Here is a 16,510-nt window from a genome sequence, read left to right as displayed (position 1 = left end):
GTTGAATAAAAGTAACTTTAAGTCAAAATTTGCCAGGGGTATGAATAATTATGGGCAGCACTGTACACAGGGCCTGCGTCATAACCCGGCATCCCCGGGCAAGTGCCGGGGCCCAATGCTCCTGGGGGGGCCCACTGAGCTGCTATGAGCACTTCCATCAATACAGATGGGAGCTCTCACTGCTGTCATTTCACATACGCAGTACCCCTCTGGTGGGCCCTCTGAGCTGCAGAGACTCAGGACACGCCCCCTCTACACAGGACACACCCCCTCTACACAGGACACACGCTGCCTGAGGAGACTGGAGAGAGACCGCACGGCTGGAGCTGGAGCAGAGAAGTGTGGACTGTGGAGACAGTCTGTGAGTGAGTCTGCACTGTGACTGTCTCTTCTCTGTGGGACAGAAGGAAAGGGGGGGACACTGCTGCTTCATTCTATTTAGTTGTGTTACTGTTTTATTAAGCTGATTGTCTCCATGACACCTGCCCCCCCCCCCCCCCCATATCCTGTCCTATATCACCCTCATGGAGCCCCTGCTGTCTCCTTTCCTCCCTCATGTATCCAGAGCTCCTGTCCCACCCTCCTATCTCCTATTGCTGCCCTGCACAGACCTCCTGCCACTACTTGTATGAATCCCCCTCAGAGCCCCTTCAACCTACTTGCTGTGTCCACCCCTCCTGTCCATCCAGGGCCCCGGGCCCCTGTCTCACTCCTCTGCCTCTCATTATGGTGGCATCTGAACCGCATTCACCATAAGGACCTTCTAACATCACAGGGTCATGTGACTGTGCCCCTCACCCCGTACTGTGCCCCTTTATACCCTGCATTGTGCCCTCTTACCACACTCTGTGCAGTGCCCATAGTCATTCCCTGTACTGTGCCCTTTTATACCCTTTTATCCGGTCACTGTATGGTGGTTTTATCCTTGTATGGCGGTGTTATCACTATATGGCGGTGTTATCACTATATGGCGGTGTTATCACTATATGGCGGTGTTATCACTATATGGCGGTGTTATCACTATATGGCGGTGTTATCACTATATGGTGGTGGTATCCAATAACTGCATGGCCATAACTGTACCCCTTTCTGCCCACACCACTTTTTTTAGACCTGGCATGAGCGGGAAAAGATACAGATTGCGGTGTTAAGGACCTTTGCGCCACATCTGTGTCAGAAATACGCCTAATATAGACGTATTTCTATATAATAAATGACCCCCTAATCGTATGATTATTCGGGGGGTGGGGATAATATCTTTATATTATATAGATTCTAGTGTATTATACTGTACCCTGTATTTACCAGTAGAAAATGATCCTTGGGAGACACAGTCCTCATCCCTGACCAGCAGGACCAGGTAGCGCTCTGTCAGTACATGGCGGCCTCCCTTCTCCGCCACGCTGCTCCGCTGTGTACTGGGGCTTATTCTGACACTAGGGCCGGGTTCACATCACATTTTTGCCATCCATTTAATGCATACTGAAAATGTATGCATTGACAGATGCCTCAGACTGATGCCGTACAGTGGCGTCCGTTCACCATACAGTTCCATGGTAAAAAAACATATACGTTAACGTCTGCATTTTTTACTTGACTCTGCAGGATACAAAAACGTGGAGTGCTGCACATGTGTATACATCAAACTGATAGGAAAAACGTAATGTGAACACACATTGGGGGGGAGGGGGGCGTACTAAATTTCGCTGTGGGGCCCAGTCAGTTCTAGCTCTATCACTGCACATCTCCTTCTCTCCTCCAGGCCTGGCTCACTGCTGCAGCGGGCCGGAGGAGAGAAGGAGCGCAGGGAGCTGCGGTTAGTGAATGACAGGACCACCAGCTCCCCTGCAATGATAGGTATGTGAGGGGGTCATTCATCACACTGTGAGGGCCCCTTACACAGTATAATGACTCCCAGTGCCCCCCATTTAGTATAATGATCCCCATTGACCCTCCATTTAGCATAATGACCACCAGATCCCCCATTAAATATAATAACCCCTCGTGCCCCCTCCATACAGTATAACCCCCAGTGTGGGGGCGACTGGGGGTCATTATTCTGAATGGAGGGTCACTGTGGGGTCATTATACTGTGAGGGCCCTTTACATAGTATAATGACCCCCAGTGTCCCCCATTTAGTATAATGATCACCAATGACCCTCCATTCAGTATAATGACCCCCAGAGCCCCCTCCATACAGTATTCCCCCCGTGTGGGGGCTACTGGGGGTCATTCAGGGCCGGCTCCAGGTTCATGTGAGGAGCTGGGAGCTGCGGTTAGTGAATTACAGGACCACCAGCTCCCCTGCAATGATAGGTATGTGAGGGGGCCACTGGGGGGTCATTCATCACACTGTGAGGGTCCCTTACACAGTATAATGACTCCCAGTGCCCCCCATTTAGTATAATGATCCCCATTGACCCTCCATTTAGCATAATGACCACCAGAGCCCCCATTAAATATAATAACCCCTCGTGCCCCCTCCATACAGTATAACCCCCAGTGTGGGGGCGACTGGGGGTCATTATTCTGAATGGAGGGCCACTGTGGGGTCATTATACTGTGAGGGCCCTTTACATAGTATAATGACCCCCAGTGTCCCCCATTTAGTAATGATCACCAATGACCCTCCATTCAGTATAAATACCCCCAGAGCCCCCTCCATACAGTATTCCCCCAGTGTGGGGGCTACTGGGGGTCATTATTCTAAATGGGGGCGACTGGGGGTTATTATTCTGAATGCAGGGCCACAGGTGGTCATTATACAGTGGGGGGGGGGGGGGGATTGGGGGTTTATTATACTGTGTGAAGGGCCACTAGTAGTCATTATACTGTATAGGGGCCACTGGGGGTCATTATACCGTGTAGGAGCCACAGGGGGACATGTCAATGTAAAAAAATGCCTCATGGGGGCCCACTGGGATTTATCGCCCAAGGGCCCACATGAACCTGGAGCCGGCCCTGACTGTACATAAGAACGTTGTAACCCGCAGCAAATGATACAAATTTGAGTAGTGAAGACCTAGGCACATTCCCTAGAGGATGTCAGTCATTGGCATAGGTGTAGGTGGGCGCTTAAATAAATGTCTTCTATATGAGCCACAAATATGTTTCCACATTATTTACACTGTCAAGCACATCACTGTAGTTTGGGCAGTATGACTGACAGGTGTACTTGGATAGTAAAGGTTCTGTTATGCTATGGGCCTCCCATTATTCTCCACCCCTTGCAGTTGTTCCTGTAGTGGGAGACCACTTCAGGTTTGTCTGTAAAAATGTTTTCTAATGCTGATTGCTAAGGGCAGTAATCTCCAAATATATGAAATGGGATTGTACACAACACTAGCAGATGGTCTGTAGAGTTAAGGGGATATTTAGCAATTTATCAAATTTATCACTTCAGAATTCTGGCTTCAAAAAGTCACAAAACAGGGATTTGTTCATTTTTAAGATTTTGTGCAAACATTTTGCAACATTTTATAATTTTTAAACCACTCACTCCAGTTTTGAAAAGTGGGTGGAGAGTGTGCATGGTTCACTGTGTTATTGAGGTTCACTCCAGACTTATCAACTGTGACTTTTTAAAAAGTCGCAAAAAGAGCAATCTCACTTCAAGGGGCAAAAAACTGCAGTAATATCTCTAAATGAAAGTTCCCTGTGACGTGCGCCATTTCATAAATTTAGCGCAAATTACGCCAACACATATTTATTAAGAGGCACATGATTTGTCACACCCTCTGCTGTCCATGTGCTAACACTTTTCAGATTCTCGTGCTGTCCCGGTCTCAGCCTGACTCCTGCTGCCCCACCCATTTTTTGGTAAAAGAGAAAAGGGTGTTGGAGAAAGCTAAAAAGTTGCAAATGTTGACACAGTTACAACAAAATTTGTATGTTTTGTATGCTAGAACCCTGGCTTAGACCCATAATGAACATCTCCCCACTGTCTTCAAAAATTCTCCTCATGATAAATTCTTCCCATAGACTACAAAATAAATCAGTGGTAAAGTGGGTATAATGATACCTAAAAGTGGCAATATGAGGTTAAAAAGAGTCTACTTAATTTTTCTAAAAACAGCTCCACTTTTGTCAATAGGTTGTGTCCACTATTGCAGCATCCACTGAATGGTGATAATACACAGTGTTCATGTCAAATGAAGCCATTACCACAACTTAATTTCAGGCCTGCCATTAGGGTAGTTCATGTAGTACCGATCTTAAGAGCCCTGGCACATAAACCAGAAAAGGATGGCCCACACTGTTCTATCAGCTACCACTTGCTGTCTACCAGTTGCTGTATGTAACAAATAGGCCCAATTCAATAGGTTTGGCGCAAGAAAGTTCAGATGGAACTATCAAATAAATGGTATGGGCCTAATGTATGGATAAAGATGCTACTGTTCCTTTTCCAGCCTCCATAAAGGTCCATAGGTTGCAAGAGGTAGAATAACATAATCTATGTCCTATACAACAATCACATTATCCCTCAAAAACCTTCCCTATGGTGTCCATGAAATGTACACAATAGAGCATGGTGGGATATAAAAGAGCACAGGTGGGCGCTGATCCTTTGACTGCATATGGTCCAAATATTTATCATGGTGGTCCTTATAGCAATAGAAATAATATTTCTATGCATATCATGTTATATATAATATATACTTGGGGGGCTCCATTTCTGCTTATCCAACTGTCCTTTCTCTAAAGAATTTTTCTCGGCCATCCTCATTTTCTAGCCTATGTACTGTATTTTGAAAAAGCATCAGTACTTCATTTTAGGTTGTACCAACTAATTAAGGGTTGGTCTTCAGGATCACATTGTGGCCTAGAATATCTAGCTGGTGGACCTCTTTCATTGGATCTACGTTCCTCTCACCATATTAGGGCTTCATAAATACATCAAATTTCAAGGAACGTCATGTAAATTGCCACAAAAACTTCAGACAATATAAAGTTTATTGTTTTTACCAAATGTTTCTGAATTCTCACAGAATGATCACTATTCACTATAACAAATGCTTTCAATAGATAGACAATAAAATATCTTAGAGAAGTCAGTCTTCTGTCCCACAAGAAAGACAAAATATATCTATATAAAAATAATATTCAGATTATAAAGTTCTACAAAGCACTTCAAACAATTCTAATGCTAATACTGACACTTTGTGGAAGAACTTGCACATACAATACGGGGTGAGGAAGACCACCTTTAAGGAATGTTTATTCTTGTGACTGAATGTGATGTTCCCCATAAATTATGGCTTTGACGGGACTACTGCAGAGTCAGTTCATGGTTGAAATAGCCCTTGGCAGGGTAATAGTGTTATTTTGGCATCCACGTTATTCATCTAGCTATCCATTGATGTTTCATAGCTTAAAGATGGTTACCCAGGATTACAAAATCCCCAAAAGCTCCATGCAACCGAATGGGGCTGAGCCGCAATACCAGAAATTACTTATGGACAAGCAAAAAATTGCACTGTTTTTGGAAAACACAGACCCTTTTTGCAATCCTGGACAACCTCTTGAAGAATGAGACCCAATTATTTTTATATACTGTACATGAATGTGATCGTAAGGTGGCCTTGTTTCACCATCTTTTTCCACCATAGCCATTCATTCATTGATGTATTTAGTTAAAATTGGCTCAGTGAGTGGACACAGTCAAGTCTTCTTCTGGAACCTATTACATAACCATACGTTTGACATATAGGCCCCCACTCACTAGGGAGAGGTTAAATGGGAAGAATAGCACAGTGGAGGACATTTATTAAGCATGTTGCGCCAGAATTATAGCGTAAAATGTACAAACCGGATTCCAAAAAAGTTGGGACACTAAACAAATTGTGAATAAAAACTGAATGCAATGATGTGGAGATGGCAAATGTCAATATTTTATTTGTAATAGAACGTAGATGACAGATCAAACGTTTAATCCGAGTAAATGTATCATTTTAAAGGAAAAATACGTTGATTCCAATTTTCACGGTGTCAACAAATCCCAAAAAAGTTGGGACAAGTAGCAATAAGAGGCTGGAAAAAGTAAATTTGAGCATAACGAAGAGCTGGAAGACCAATTAACACTAATTAGGTCAATTGGCAACATGATTGGGTATAAAAAGAGCTTCTCAGAGTGGCAGTGTCTCTCAGAAGCCAAGATGGGTAGAGGATCACCAATTCCCACAATGTTGCGCAGAAACATAGTGGAGCAATATCAGAAAGGTGTTACCCAGCGAAAAATTGCAAAGACTTTGCATCTATCATCATCAACTGTGCATAACATCATCCGAAGATTCAGAGAATCTGGAACAATCTCTGTGCGTAAGGGTCAAGGCCGTAAAACCATACTGGATGCCCGTGATCTCCGGGCCCTTAAACGACACTGCACCACAAACAGGAATGCTACTGTAAAGGAAATCACAGAATGGGCTCAGGAATACTTCCAGAAACCATTGTCAGTGAACACAATCCACCGTGCCCATCCGCCGTTGCCAGCTGAAACTCTACAGTGCAAAGAAGAAGCCATTTCTAAGCAAGATCCACAAGCTCAGGTGTTTTCACTGGGCCAGGGATCATTCAAAATCGAGTGTGGCAAAATGGAAGACTGTTCTGTGGTCAGACGAGTCACGATTCGAAGTTCTTTTTGGAAATCTGGGACGCCATGTCATCCGGACCAAAGAGGACAAGGACAACCCAAGTTGTTATCAACGCTCAGTTCAGAAGCCTGCATCTCTGATGGTATGGGGGTTGCATGAGTGCGTGTGGCATGGGCAGCTTGCATGTCTGGAAAGGCACCATCAATGCAGAAAAATATATTCAGGTTCTAGAACAACATATGCTCCCATCCAGACGTCATCTCTTTCAGGGAAGACCCTGCATTTTTCAACAAGATAATGCCAGACCACATTCTGCATCAATCACAACATCATGGCTGCGTAGGAGAAGGATCCGGGTACTGAAATGGCCAGTCTGCAGTCCAGATCTTTCACCTATAGAGAACAATTGGCGCATCATAAAGAGGAAGGTGCAACAAAGAAGGCCCAAGACGATTGAACAGTTAGAGGCCTGTATTAGACAAGAATGGGAGAGCATTCCTATTTCTGAACTTGAGAAACTGGTCTCCTCGGTCCACAGACGTCTGTTGAGTGTTGTAAGAAGAAGGGGAGATGCCACACAGTGGTGAAAATGGCCTTGTCCCAACTTTTTGGGGATTTGTTGACACCATGAAATTCTGATTCAGCATATTTTTCCCTTAAAATGGTACATTTTCTCAGTTTAAACTTTTGTTCCGTGATTTATGTTCTATTCTGAATAAAATATTAGAGGTTGGCACCTCCACATCATTGCATTCAGTTTTTATTCACGATTTGTATAGTGTCCCAACTTTTTTGGAATCCGGTTTGTACCAAAAAGAATGGTGTTTTGATTTGCGCCAAATATATGACCTGTTTTCTTTAGAATTTTCACCATAAAGAATGCATCACGGCAGAAATAAGTTATAAATGTCAAAGTGGGTGGGGATATCAAATTGGCGCATATTGCGCCTCATTTATAATCCTCTTATCGGCAGAAATGGCTCAAATTGTTGCGGACGATTGAGCCAGCTTATGTTGTGGTGTTTTGTGTAAAAAGTCGCGTTTATGGCAGAAAAATTCAACTTTTTGTCAAAAAGTTGCATTTATGAAGAGAAAAAAAACAGCTTGTCATGGAAACAAGTGATAGGTAAGTATTGAAACAGGAGGCGTTTATTTTTATCTAATATAAGTGACCTAAACAACAGGGTTTTGTCAGTAAATTGACATTCAACAAAAACAAAACAATAAAAAAAAGTCCAGAGTCTGAGACAAAAGTTGCAATTTACCACTGTAAATGTCGCAAATATGCTTCAAAAGTTGCAGGTGCTGTCTGGCAGGGGTTGGCTGAAATTTCGCATTTCACTATAAAAAAGCCGCATTTTAGTGCAATTGGCGTTAAAATGTCGCAAAACGAGAGAAATAGGCGGATAATCAAGTTTATATTTTTAAAAAATCTAATTTTAAAAGTGGCATGCACCTTTTGATATATGAGGTGAATCAAATCAACACTTTTAATTTGTTATTTTAGTAATTTTTTGGCACAAATTACACCATTATTGATAAATGCCCCTAGTATGTTATGCTATTTTTCCTGTCAATTGTAGATATTTTTAAATACACCCTCATCTTTTTTTAAAACCAAGGTTGGCATCCAAAAAGTATAACAGGGTAAGGGTTGACAGAATCACCATGATAAACATAAGATGAGGTAAGGGAAAGGAAAGGAATGGAAGAGCACTTTGAGACAACTGAACAAGTACAAGGTGTGTAGTAGGAATAAAGAGGAATTGAGTTTCTTGAGATAAAACCCAGGAGGTAATCAGAGTGTCCATCCATATTGTCTGGCTCCAGGAATGTTTAGGGAAAGAATATATAGGCAGTAAAGAATTCTAGTAGACCCAGCTGACGGGGACCCACTGGGGTTCGGTACGCAGTTTCTCCAGGGCCACTTGAAGTTCTTGAAATGTTTCATCCAGATCAGAATTAACCAAACTGAGATCAAAATAATGGCCATAGGCCTGTTGCAGGCGTTCACTCTCTTCTATAATGCGCAGGAGTTCACCATCCTGTAGGGAGAAGGGCATGGGAGTAATGAAAATGTATATTCTGGGGTTTCAAGCTTGTTTTTGGTGCTTTTGTGTTTGGGTCCCTATGACAACAATTCTTTCTCAGGTGCAGCAACAGCACAGTACCTTCATAGGACAATGGGGCCCAATATGCCAAGTACAATATTAAACTGTCCAAGCACAGACTACATGTAGATTCAGCCAAAAACACATTAAAGGGAATCTGTCACCCCGATTTTGGACCAGAGCGGCATTTAAATGCATTGTCAGGACTGCTGTCCATGCTCACATGAGTCCTCTTTATTATGTTAGAAGTTTAGCACAGCAGTAGTGACTGTGTATTTCAGTGCAGCTTTGAGTGCTGACAGCGGTGGAACGGGGGGAGGTAGGAAAATAAGAACTAGTAATCTAGACTCCTCATCTGCAGTACTATGTATGCATTACTGTAGATAATAGTCTAAATTGGGATGACAGGTTCTCTTTAAAGGGGCCTTTCTAAATATAGTTAATTTTCAGACAGTATAAAGAATAATATTCAAAAGCGGTATAGGGGGTGATTTCTTGCACAGTGCACAAAATAGTTTATAGAATATAACAAACAACACTTACTGATAGCTGTTTAGCTGTAAGACCAGCCTCTACTGCACCCAGATTATTGGATTTAAGGGTGTCAAAATCTGGAGCCCCGATAAAAACAACATATGGTACAAATTCAGCAGTTCTGAGGACTTTCACTGCCTGCAAACGAAATTCAAATGAAATAAATATTTTCAGTAGATAGATAGATAATAGATAGATAGATATTAGATAGACAAATAGATAGATAATTGAAAGGTAGATGTTGATAGATATATAATAGATAAATAGAAGATAGATAGATAGATAGATAGATAGATATACGTCATTTTCTGACGACACATTTCCTTTAATGTTGTGTATGCCCAAAGGTTCAAAAATCTGCATGGCCAACTACCTAAGCTGTTTTGACTTTACTGCAGAGAGGGGTAAACTATTAAGGCTCCCTCCCTTCACACTTGGACATGATGATCTTCAGAAAGGAAGAAAGAGTGAAAGAGATAAGAAGATTCAGAAATCTGTATGTCCGAGCATTGGAGTCAGTAAGGTGTCCTGCTACCCAAGCTATTTAGTCTTTACTGCAGTGAGGGGTAAACTGTTAAGACACTCTTCACACTTGGACACAACTTGGCCAGTCGTATTTTTAAAAAACCTGTACACCTCAGTTGCAAATTATAGGCACAATTGCAAAAGTGATTGACAGCCATAGATTTTGCAGGAAGAGACTTAAGAAGGATAAGGAAAGGGTACGATAATTTCCAACTTTGTCCAATCCATACAAAATCATCTGGGGAAATTTACAATATACACTCACCTAAAGAATTATTAGGAACACCTGTTCTATTTCTCATTAATGCAATTATCTAGTCAACCAATCACATGGCAGTTGCTTCAATGCATTTAGGGGTGTGGTCCTGGTCAAGACAATCTCCTGAACTCCAAACTGAATGTCAGAATGGAAAAGAAAGGTGATTTAAGCAATTTTGAGCGTGGCATGGTTGTTGGTGCCAGGCAGGCCGGTCTGAGTATTTCACAATCTGCTCAGTTACTGGGATTATCACGCACAACCATTTCTAGGGTTTACAAAGAATGGTGTGAAAAGGGAAAAACATCCAGTATGCGGCAGTCCTGTGGGCAAAAATGTCTTGTGGATACTAGAGGTCAGAGGAGAATGGGCCGACTGATTCAAGCTGATAGAAGAGCAACGTTGACTGAAATAACCACTCGTTACAACCAAGGTATGCAGCAAAGCATTTGTGAAGCCACAACACGCACAACCTTGAGGCGGATGGGCTACAACAGCAGAAGACCCCACCGGGTACCACTCATCTCCACTACAAATAGGAAAAAGAGGCTACAGTTTGCACGAGCTCACCAAAATTGGACTGTTGAAGACTGGAAAAATGTTGCCTGGTCTGATGAGTCTCGATTTCTGTTGAGACATTCAAATGGTAGAGTCCGAATTTGGCGTAAACAGAATGAAAACATGTATCCATCCTCTGATGGCTACTTCCAGCAGGATAATGCACCATGTCACAAAGCTCGAATCATTTCAAATTGGTTTCTTGAACATGACAATGAGTTCACTGTACTAAAGTGGCCCCCACAGTCACCAGATCTCAACCCAATAGAGCATCTTTGGGATGTGGTGGAACGGAAGCTTCGTGCCCTGGATGTGCATCCCTCAAATCTCCATCAACTGCAAGATGCTATCCTATCAATATGGGCCAACATTTCTAAAGAATGCTATCAGCACCTTGTTGAATCAATGCCACGTAGAATTAAGGCAGTTCTGAAGGCAAAAGGGGGTCCAACACCGTATTAGTACGGTGTTCCTAATAATTCTTTAGGTGATTGTATATTGTGGGGACTGTGTTTTCTTGCTATCTTTGGATGTACTACAACTCCCATACAGCACAGCTGGCCTGGTTACTGACTCCTGCACCATACATCAACCATTGCACTCTACACATCCTGCGTTACAACCACACAAACAATCAACATGACAGGCACCCCTTACTACCATGTTGCAGGACTCCCAACATCAGGGTGTGCTCCGGAGGAAGAAAGGGTTTGCCCTCCTTTCACTACACAACCCTGTGGAGCAACAGCTTGAGGAAAGCCACTGTGATTGACTGTAATGGCCAGAGACACTACCACTCCCACCTTCTGCCGCCACTCCTCCCGGGCCACTGCACAAACATAGTGTGGGTGGGAGGTGTTTGTAGAGCCCATTTGATATGTTAGAGAAGGGGAAAAGCCATTGCCCCAGCTCACCAGTGTGGGCATGCCGGTGACTAGATGGCAGGGATGGACTGGGTACTTAATGTGGCCCTGGGAAAAAAAAACTTAATGTTGTAGACTGGTCCAAATTGGTTGAAGTTGGGACAACAGAGCCAGCAATACCATGCAGAACAAAATACCACAGTGCAGCAAAACATACTGCCGCCCGTGCCAAAGTATGAAACTGTTTGATCATCCTGAGGACAGCAATACAGTTGAATTCAGGTGGGCACGTGCAGCCACTGGCCAGATGTATAATTGCCTGATGCTCCTACTTAAGTTATTGCGGAGAGCATCAGATCTTTATTTACCTTGCTGGCGGCCATGAGAAATGCATGGGTGGCCCCTTGGGCATCGGCCCACCGGGAAATTTCCCTGTAGACTCTATGGCCAGTCCACCCATGGAGGAAGGCCAGGAGTTGGCCCCCGTTTCCCATCAAAGAGATACAGAGACGTGGTCAGTGGTTATGCCAAGGCCTGCTGCTAAAGGAGTGAACAGTGCAATTCTTGCTTCTGTCTGATGTCCTATCCTTTCCCTCTACACTGAGAACTTGTGGGCTGCAACTTTACAGATAGATAGATGATAGATAGATAGATAGATAGATCATTTCATCTCTTCCTCACCTGTGGATTCACGTCCAGCACACACATTTTTCCTGATGCCACCACTTCCTGTATGGAGCTAATCTTTGTACCATACAGATTGCCCTCGTATTCTCCATGCTCTAAATATCGCCCAGCCTTTATGTCCTGCTCCATTTCAGCTCGAGACACAAAGGAATAGGACTGACCATCCCACTCTCCTTCTTTCCTTTTTCTAGAAGTGTCTACAAGGAAAGAGATGATGAGAGAAAGTATCAGATATGTGTACATTTTTGGGATTTCTGCTTTGATGATCTATTCTGGTGTGCCAGAATATCTACATACAGTAGGTTTCAATACTTTTGCACATGCAAACTACACTCACATATCTACTATAGGGTTAAGCCACATGATGAGCCCAGGAAGGAGAAATTGGTACCAAGCAATCCCTCCAACACTGCTGTGCAAAGAGTTATTCAATGGAGGCCGCTGATGGACGGGTCTAGTCATTTCCATCAGCAGCTATGTTGCAGACCGGAACATAGTGCAGACAGACTGTATTAAACATTGGCTGTGAAAACTATACATTAATAAATCGCTTATTTTACAGTTTTCCTAAGCCCTTTAGAAGGACTGTCTCTCACTATGGACAATCAGGCCATATATTTCAGCAGAAACTCTGTGATGCTTCGTATCACCTGTGGTGGCGCTGCATGGGAATGGAGCACTTTCTGGCAGGTTAACCTGCTGATGGTCTAAAGGAGCACTTTTGCTGCACAGATGAGCAGACGATTGTCAGGAAGAAAGCATTCCTTCCTGAAAATTCCTTGCTCGTTAGTGGAGGTAAAAAGCTACATTTACATGCAGCAATGACCTCCACAGTATGAGGATGATGGCGATGGCTACTATTGCTCATATTGCTATCACTCATCCTCATACAGCAGCATTGTTTCTGGGCAGCAGAGTGCAGAGTGTTTAAGCAACTGGATATTGTATGATCTGATTATTTTCACAAAGGGTTTGTTCAAGGTGGCCATGAACTCACAAGGTGTAGTGGTGCCATATCTTAATGGGTCTGAGGTTAGCAGTTTGTTCTTTAGGCTTCTCCTTCCCACGCCCTGTGCACCAATCAGAATGAGGGTCTTCCTTCGGAAAGGGGGCATCTTTGCAACCTCTTCATATATGAGAAGTTCATGGCGATCAAACTCTGCATAGAAGTAAGATATCAGGGTTACCAACATACCATTGTTCTGACAAGACTGTAAATTCGAAGGAGATGGGAAGAGACAACAAGCAAAAACTTCACTAGATCCTTTGGGTTTAGTATGTCAGTGCATTACATGCAATTCCCACATATGTCAATGGAAATTGTGTAATGCTTCATTACCCCTGTAGTGGCTCCGCAGGAGAAATGCACACTTGTTGCTGGGTCAGCCGGTAGATGACAGTTTGATCACTTTTTGTTGGGGAGAATACACAATATATAGTCTACTCAATGTTTAAAAGCAAGTGAACCATATAGAACAAGCTAGGACTAAAATCAATCATCATTTTAATATTTACTTCTGGCCATTCTGTTTTCTTGAATATTTTGGATCACCTGGAACATTTTAAAAACATTTTTTACCTGCATTTTTTGTGGTTACATACATGATCCTCTTCTTTTTCTTCCCTCCCATACTTCCACATAGGGCACCTAGGAACAAGTTTAAAGAAAATGTAAAAAAAAATGTCATTGCAATGATCTCCTGACCTTCTATATCCAACCAAATATGTTAAAGAATATGTACAAGATTAGGAAAAAGGGTCTGTTTTTTCCCCCAGAAACAGTGACACTTTTGTCTATGGGCGGCGTCCAGTATTGCAGTTCACCCTTATTCAACTAAATGGAACTTACACTGACGAGCAAAAGGGTAACAATGTTATTAACACTGGATTGTCAGGCTCCATATCTTACTGTCACGAACCAGCGGGTCTGAACCTACCGTGCCACGTGTCCTACCTCCTCTAAGGGCGTTGTCTAAGTGAACCCCTCGATTCTTCACAGTACCCCTGATGGTGGGGATAGAGGTCAAACACCAGGGGAACACCAGGTCGCTACCTCTTGAGGATAGGCACACGCGGCAGCTGGTCCAGGCGGACCAGGAGATACCTGAGAAAGGTACCAGAAGTACAAGCGATGTCAGCAGGCCGGGTCGTTACCAGGAGCAACAGTGCAGGACCGAAGGATGAGGCGTAGTCAGACAGGCAAAAGGTCAGGGCAGGCGGCACAGGTACAGGTCAGGAAATCTAGGTCGGCAAAAGGAGAGTCAAAGCAAGCAGGCAGGGGTCAGATGGGTAGCAGAAACCAGGAACACAATACGAGTCAGGAACACAAGTTGTTATCAGGAACTTTAAAAGGACACAATGACCTTGACACTGAGGCATCTGGGAAGGGGGCTGATCCATTTATATATTCGCATGAGGGCTAGGATTGGTCAGTGAGGTCACATGAGCTAACCCATAAAACCCAGGAAGTGACAAGCGCCGGCCCTTAAGGAAGTGCAGCAAAAAAACAGCAGTAAGCATGCTGTGGCCAGAGCTGAGATAAAACTGTGGAGTGGATCCTCAGAACCACAGCACCTACACAAACAGAGCACAGAGCTGCAGCGGTTGAATGGGAAGCTCTGGCCACAGATCACCACTGAGCACGGCGCCCAGGTCTGCAGTGGCAAGCAGGGGAACAGCAGCGCACAGCAGCCGCTGTTACACTTATCATCCACTACAGCTTCGAAAGTGAGACTACCATAATTTTATAGACAATCATATTGGCTATCTCATATACAGTATAAATTGGCCTTGCAACTATTTAGCATAAGATTAGTTATGCAGATTCTTGTCATGTAACTGCATTGTTACTGTTTTGCTCTTAAAATTCCAAATTAGAATTTTTATTATTTTTTAAATCTACCTTTGGCTTTCTACACTGTCTGAATTCTTCTGGGCATGCTCTCGATCAGATTCAAGCATGTCGTGATCGAAATCTGTTTCCAGGTCTCTTCTACATGTTCTCAATGTTGGTGCATACTGGTTGACTCACTTGGGTACTAATACAGCTTTTTCTTCAATTGGTTTGATTGGGTTGAGGTCTGGGGGGCCAATCCAGCACCTCTACTTCATTGTCATTGAACCATTTCTTCACAAATCTCGATTGTACTCGAGTGTACGAAGTGACTTGTCTTGTAGGATACTCCCATATAGATCAGCATTGAGACCACCATCAATCCTGATCAAGTATACAATGTCTTTGGCTGTGAAACAACCCCATATCATCAGGATTCCTCCACCTCCGTGCCAAGAGACATAACACCTCCAGAGTCTTCTGCTGATGCAGTGCAAAAACCGACAGCGTTAGTTCTTCCTGCGACTACTGAAGAAAAATCAACTGTTGAAGAAATACCCATTTCTGGGCTGGGATCCGTCGCTACTAGGAAAAAACAATTCTGTATGGAGATACTGCCAGAGTGGTCTCTCGATGAGTATGATTCTGGAAGCCCTCTAGACACTGACGTTTCATCCAGTCCAGACCCATACACCTAAATAGTCCGGTTGGCCAATACTAAAGTGGAGCAGGAGCCACAGTTTATAGAGGACTTCTCTTATTGTTTTTGTTTTTAAGCCCATATCTTTGTTACAAATAGGACTCCACCATGGACTCCAGTGAACACTAATGTTGAAAATCCCAAGTTGCGCCTTTGTTTTTGCGCCCTTTTTATTCCCTTTTTACCCCCTTCTCATGTTGTCTGGGACTTTAAATCAGAAAGTTCTGCAACGTTCAAAGAAATGTACCCAGAAAGACTTTTCTGTGCCTTAAAAACTTTTGCACTTTGACCTATTGGATTATAAAAATTATTTATTCCCCAAATCAGGGATGGACTATGTCTCAGGACTATGCCATGGACTTTATTGCCCCTATGTGAGATCACCACCCTTTTTGTCACCGTCAAACACCGAAGATTACAACGCCCAATTACCCTATTTTGCCATGAGAGCAGAAACCAAGAAAAATGTATACGTGATGATGCCTAAGGTGTATTTTTATATATAACCCTTTTCTTACAGGAGGTTATCGAAGTGGCATAAAATTACTCTGCATTAAAAGTATGCATATTTGTGTTTGCGGCAAATGTTTTATATATTTCAGGTGACGGCGTAGAGATCCACAGCGTCCCACAATTCAAACGTCGAGGAGGACTTATCGTTAAGCAGTGGGGTATGCAGCATCCCACTTATGTGTGTATAAGTGGTCCCCTTAAATTTCTGCATAATTATTCATATTTAATGTATTGTATTTCCCCAATATCAGGCTGGCATTGTCATTAGATCTATCTGCCCCTAGGTGGCGCTGGCGCCACATATTATATATAGCTTGGGGTGTTCTAGAACAGAAA

At 43.2% G+C, this 16,510-nt stretch overlaps 1 protein-coding gene across 2 annotated transcripts in view; it reads right to left on the bottom strand.

Moving 5' to 3' along the window:
* Window positions 1–7,571: 7,571 nt before the first annotated feature.
* The window catches only part of MPP2 (membrane palmitoylated protein 2), a 44,097-nt gene continuing 35,158 nt past the window's right edge, over window positions 7,572–16,510 (bottom strand). For both annotated transcript variants that reach the window (XM_040437677.1, XM_040437676.1), the window contains exons 9-13: window positions 13,708–13,776; window positions 13,126–13,287; window positions 12,123–12,325; window positions 9,249–9,377; window positions 7,572–8,639 (exon numbers count right to left, since the gene is read on the bottom strand). In XM_040437677.1, coding sequence (XP_040293611.1) covers window positions 8,463–8,639; window positions 9,249–9,377; window positions 12,123–12,325; window positions 13,126–13,287; window positions 13,708–13,776 — 740 coding nt within the window. In that variant the 3' untranslated portion in view covers window positions 7,572–8,462. The remainder of the gene's footprint in view (window positions 8,640–9,248; window positions 9,378–12,122; window positions 12,326–13,125; window positions 13,288–13,707; window positions 13,777–16,510) is intronic.

This window comes from Bufo bufo, chromosome 6 (assembly GCF_905171765.1).
Source record: "Bufo bufo chromosome 6, aBufBuf1.1, whole genome shotgun sequence".
In the NCBI taxonomy this organism is placed as follows: Eukaryota; Metazoa; Chordata; class Amphibia; order Anura; family Bufonidae; genus Bufo; species Bufo bufo.
Note: the sequence above shows the minus strand (reverse complement) of the source record. Positions and strands in the feature narration are given on the sequence as shown.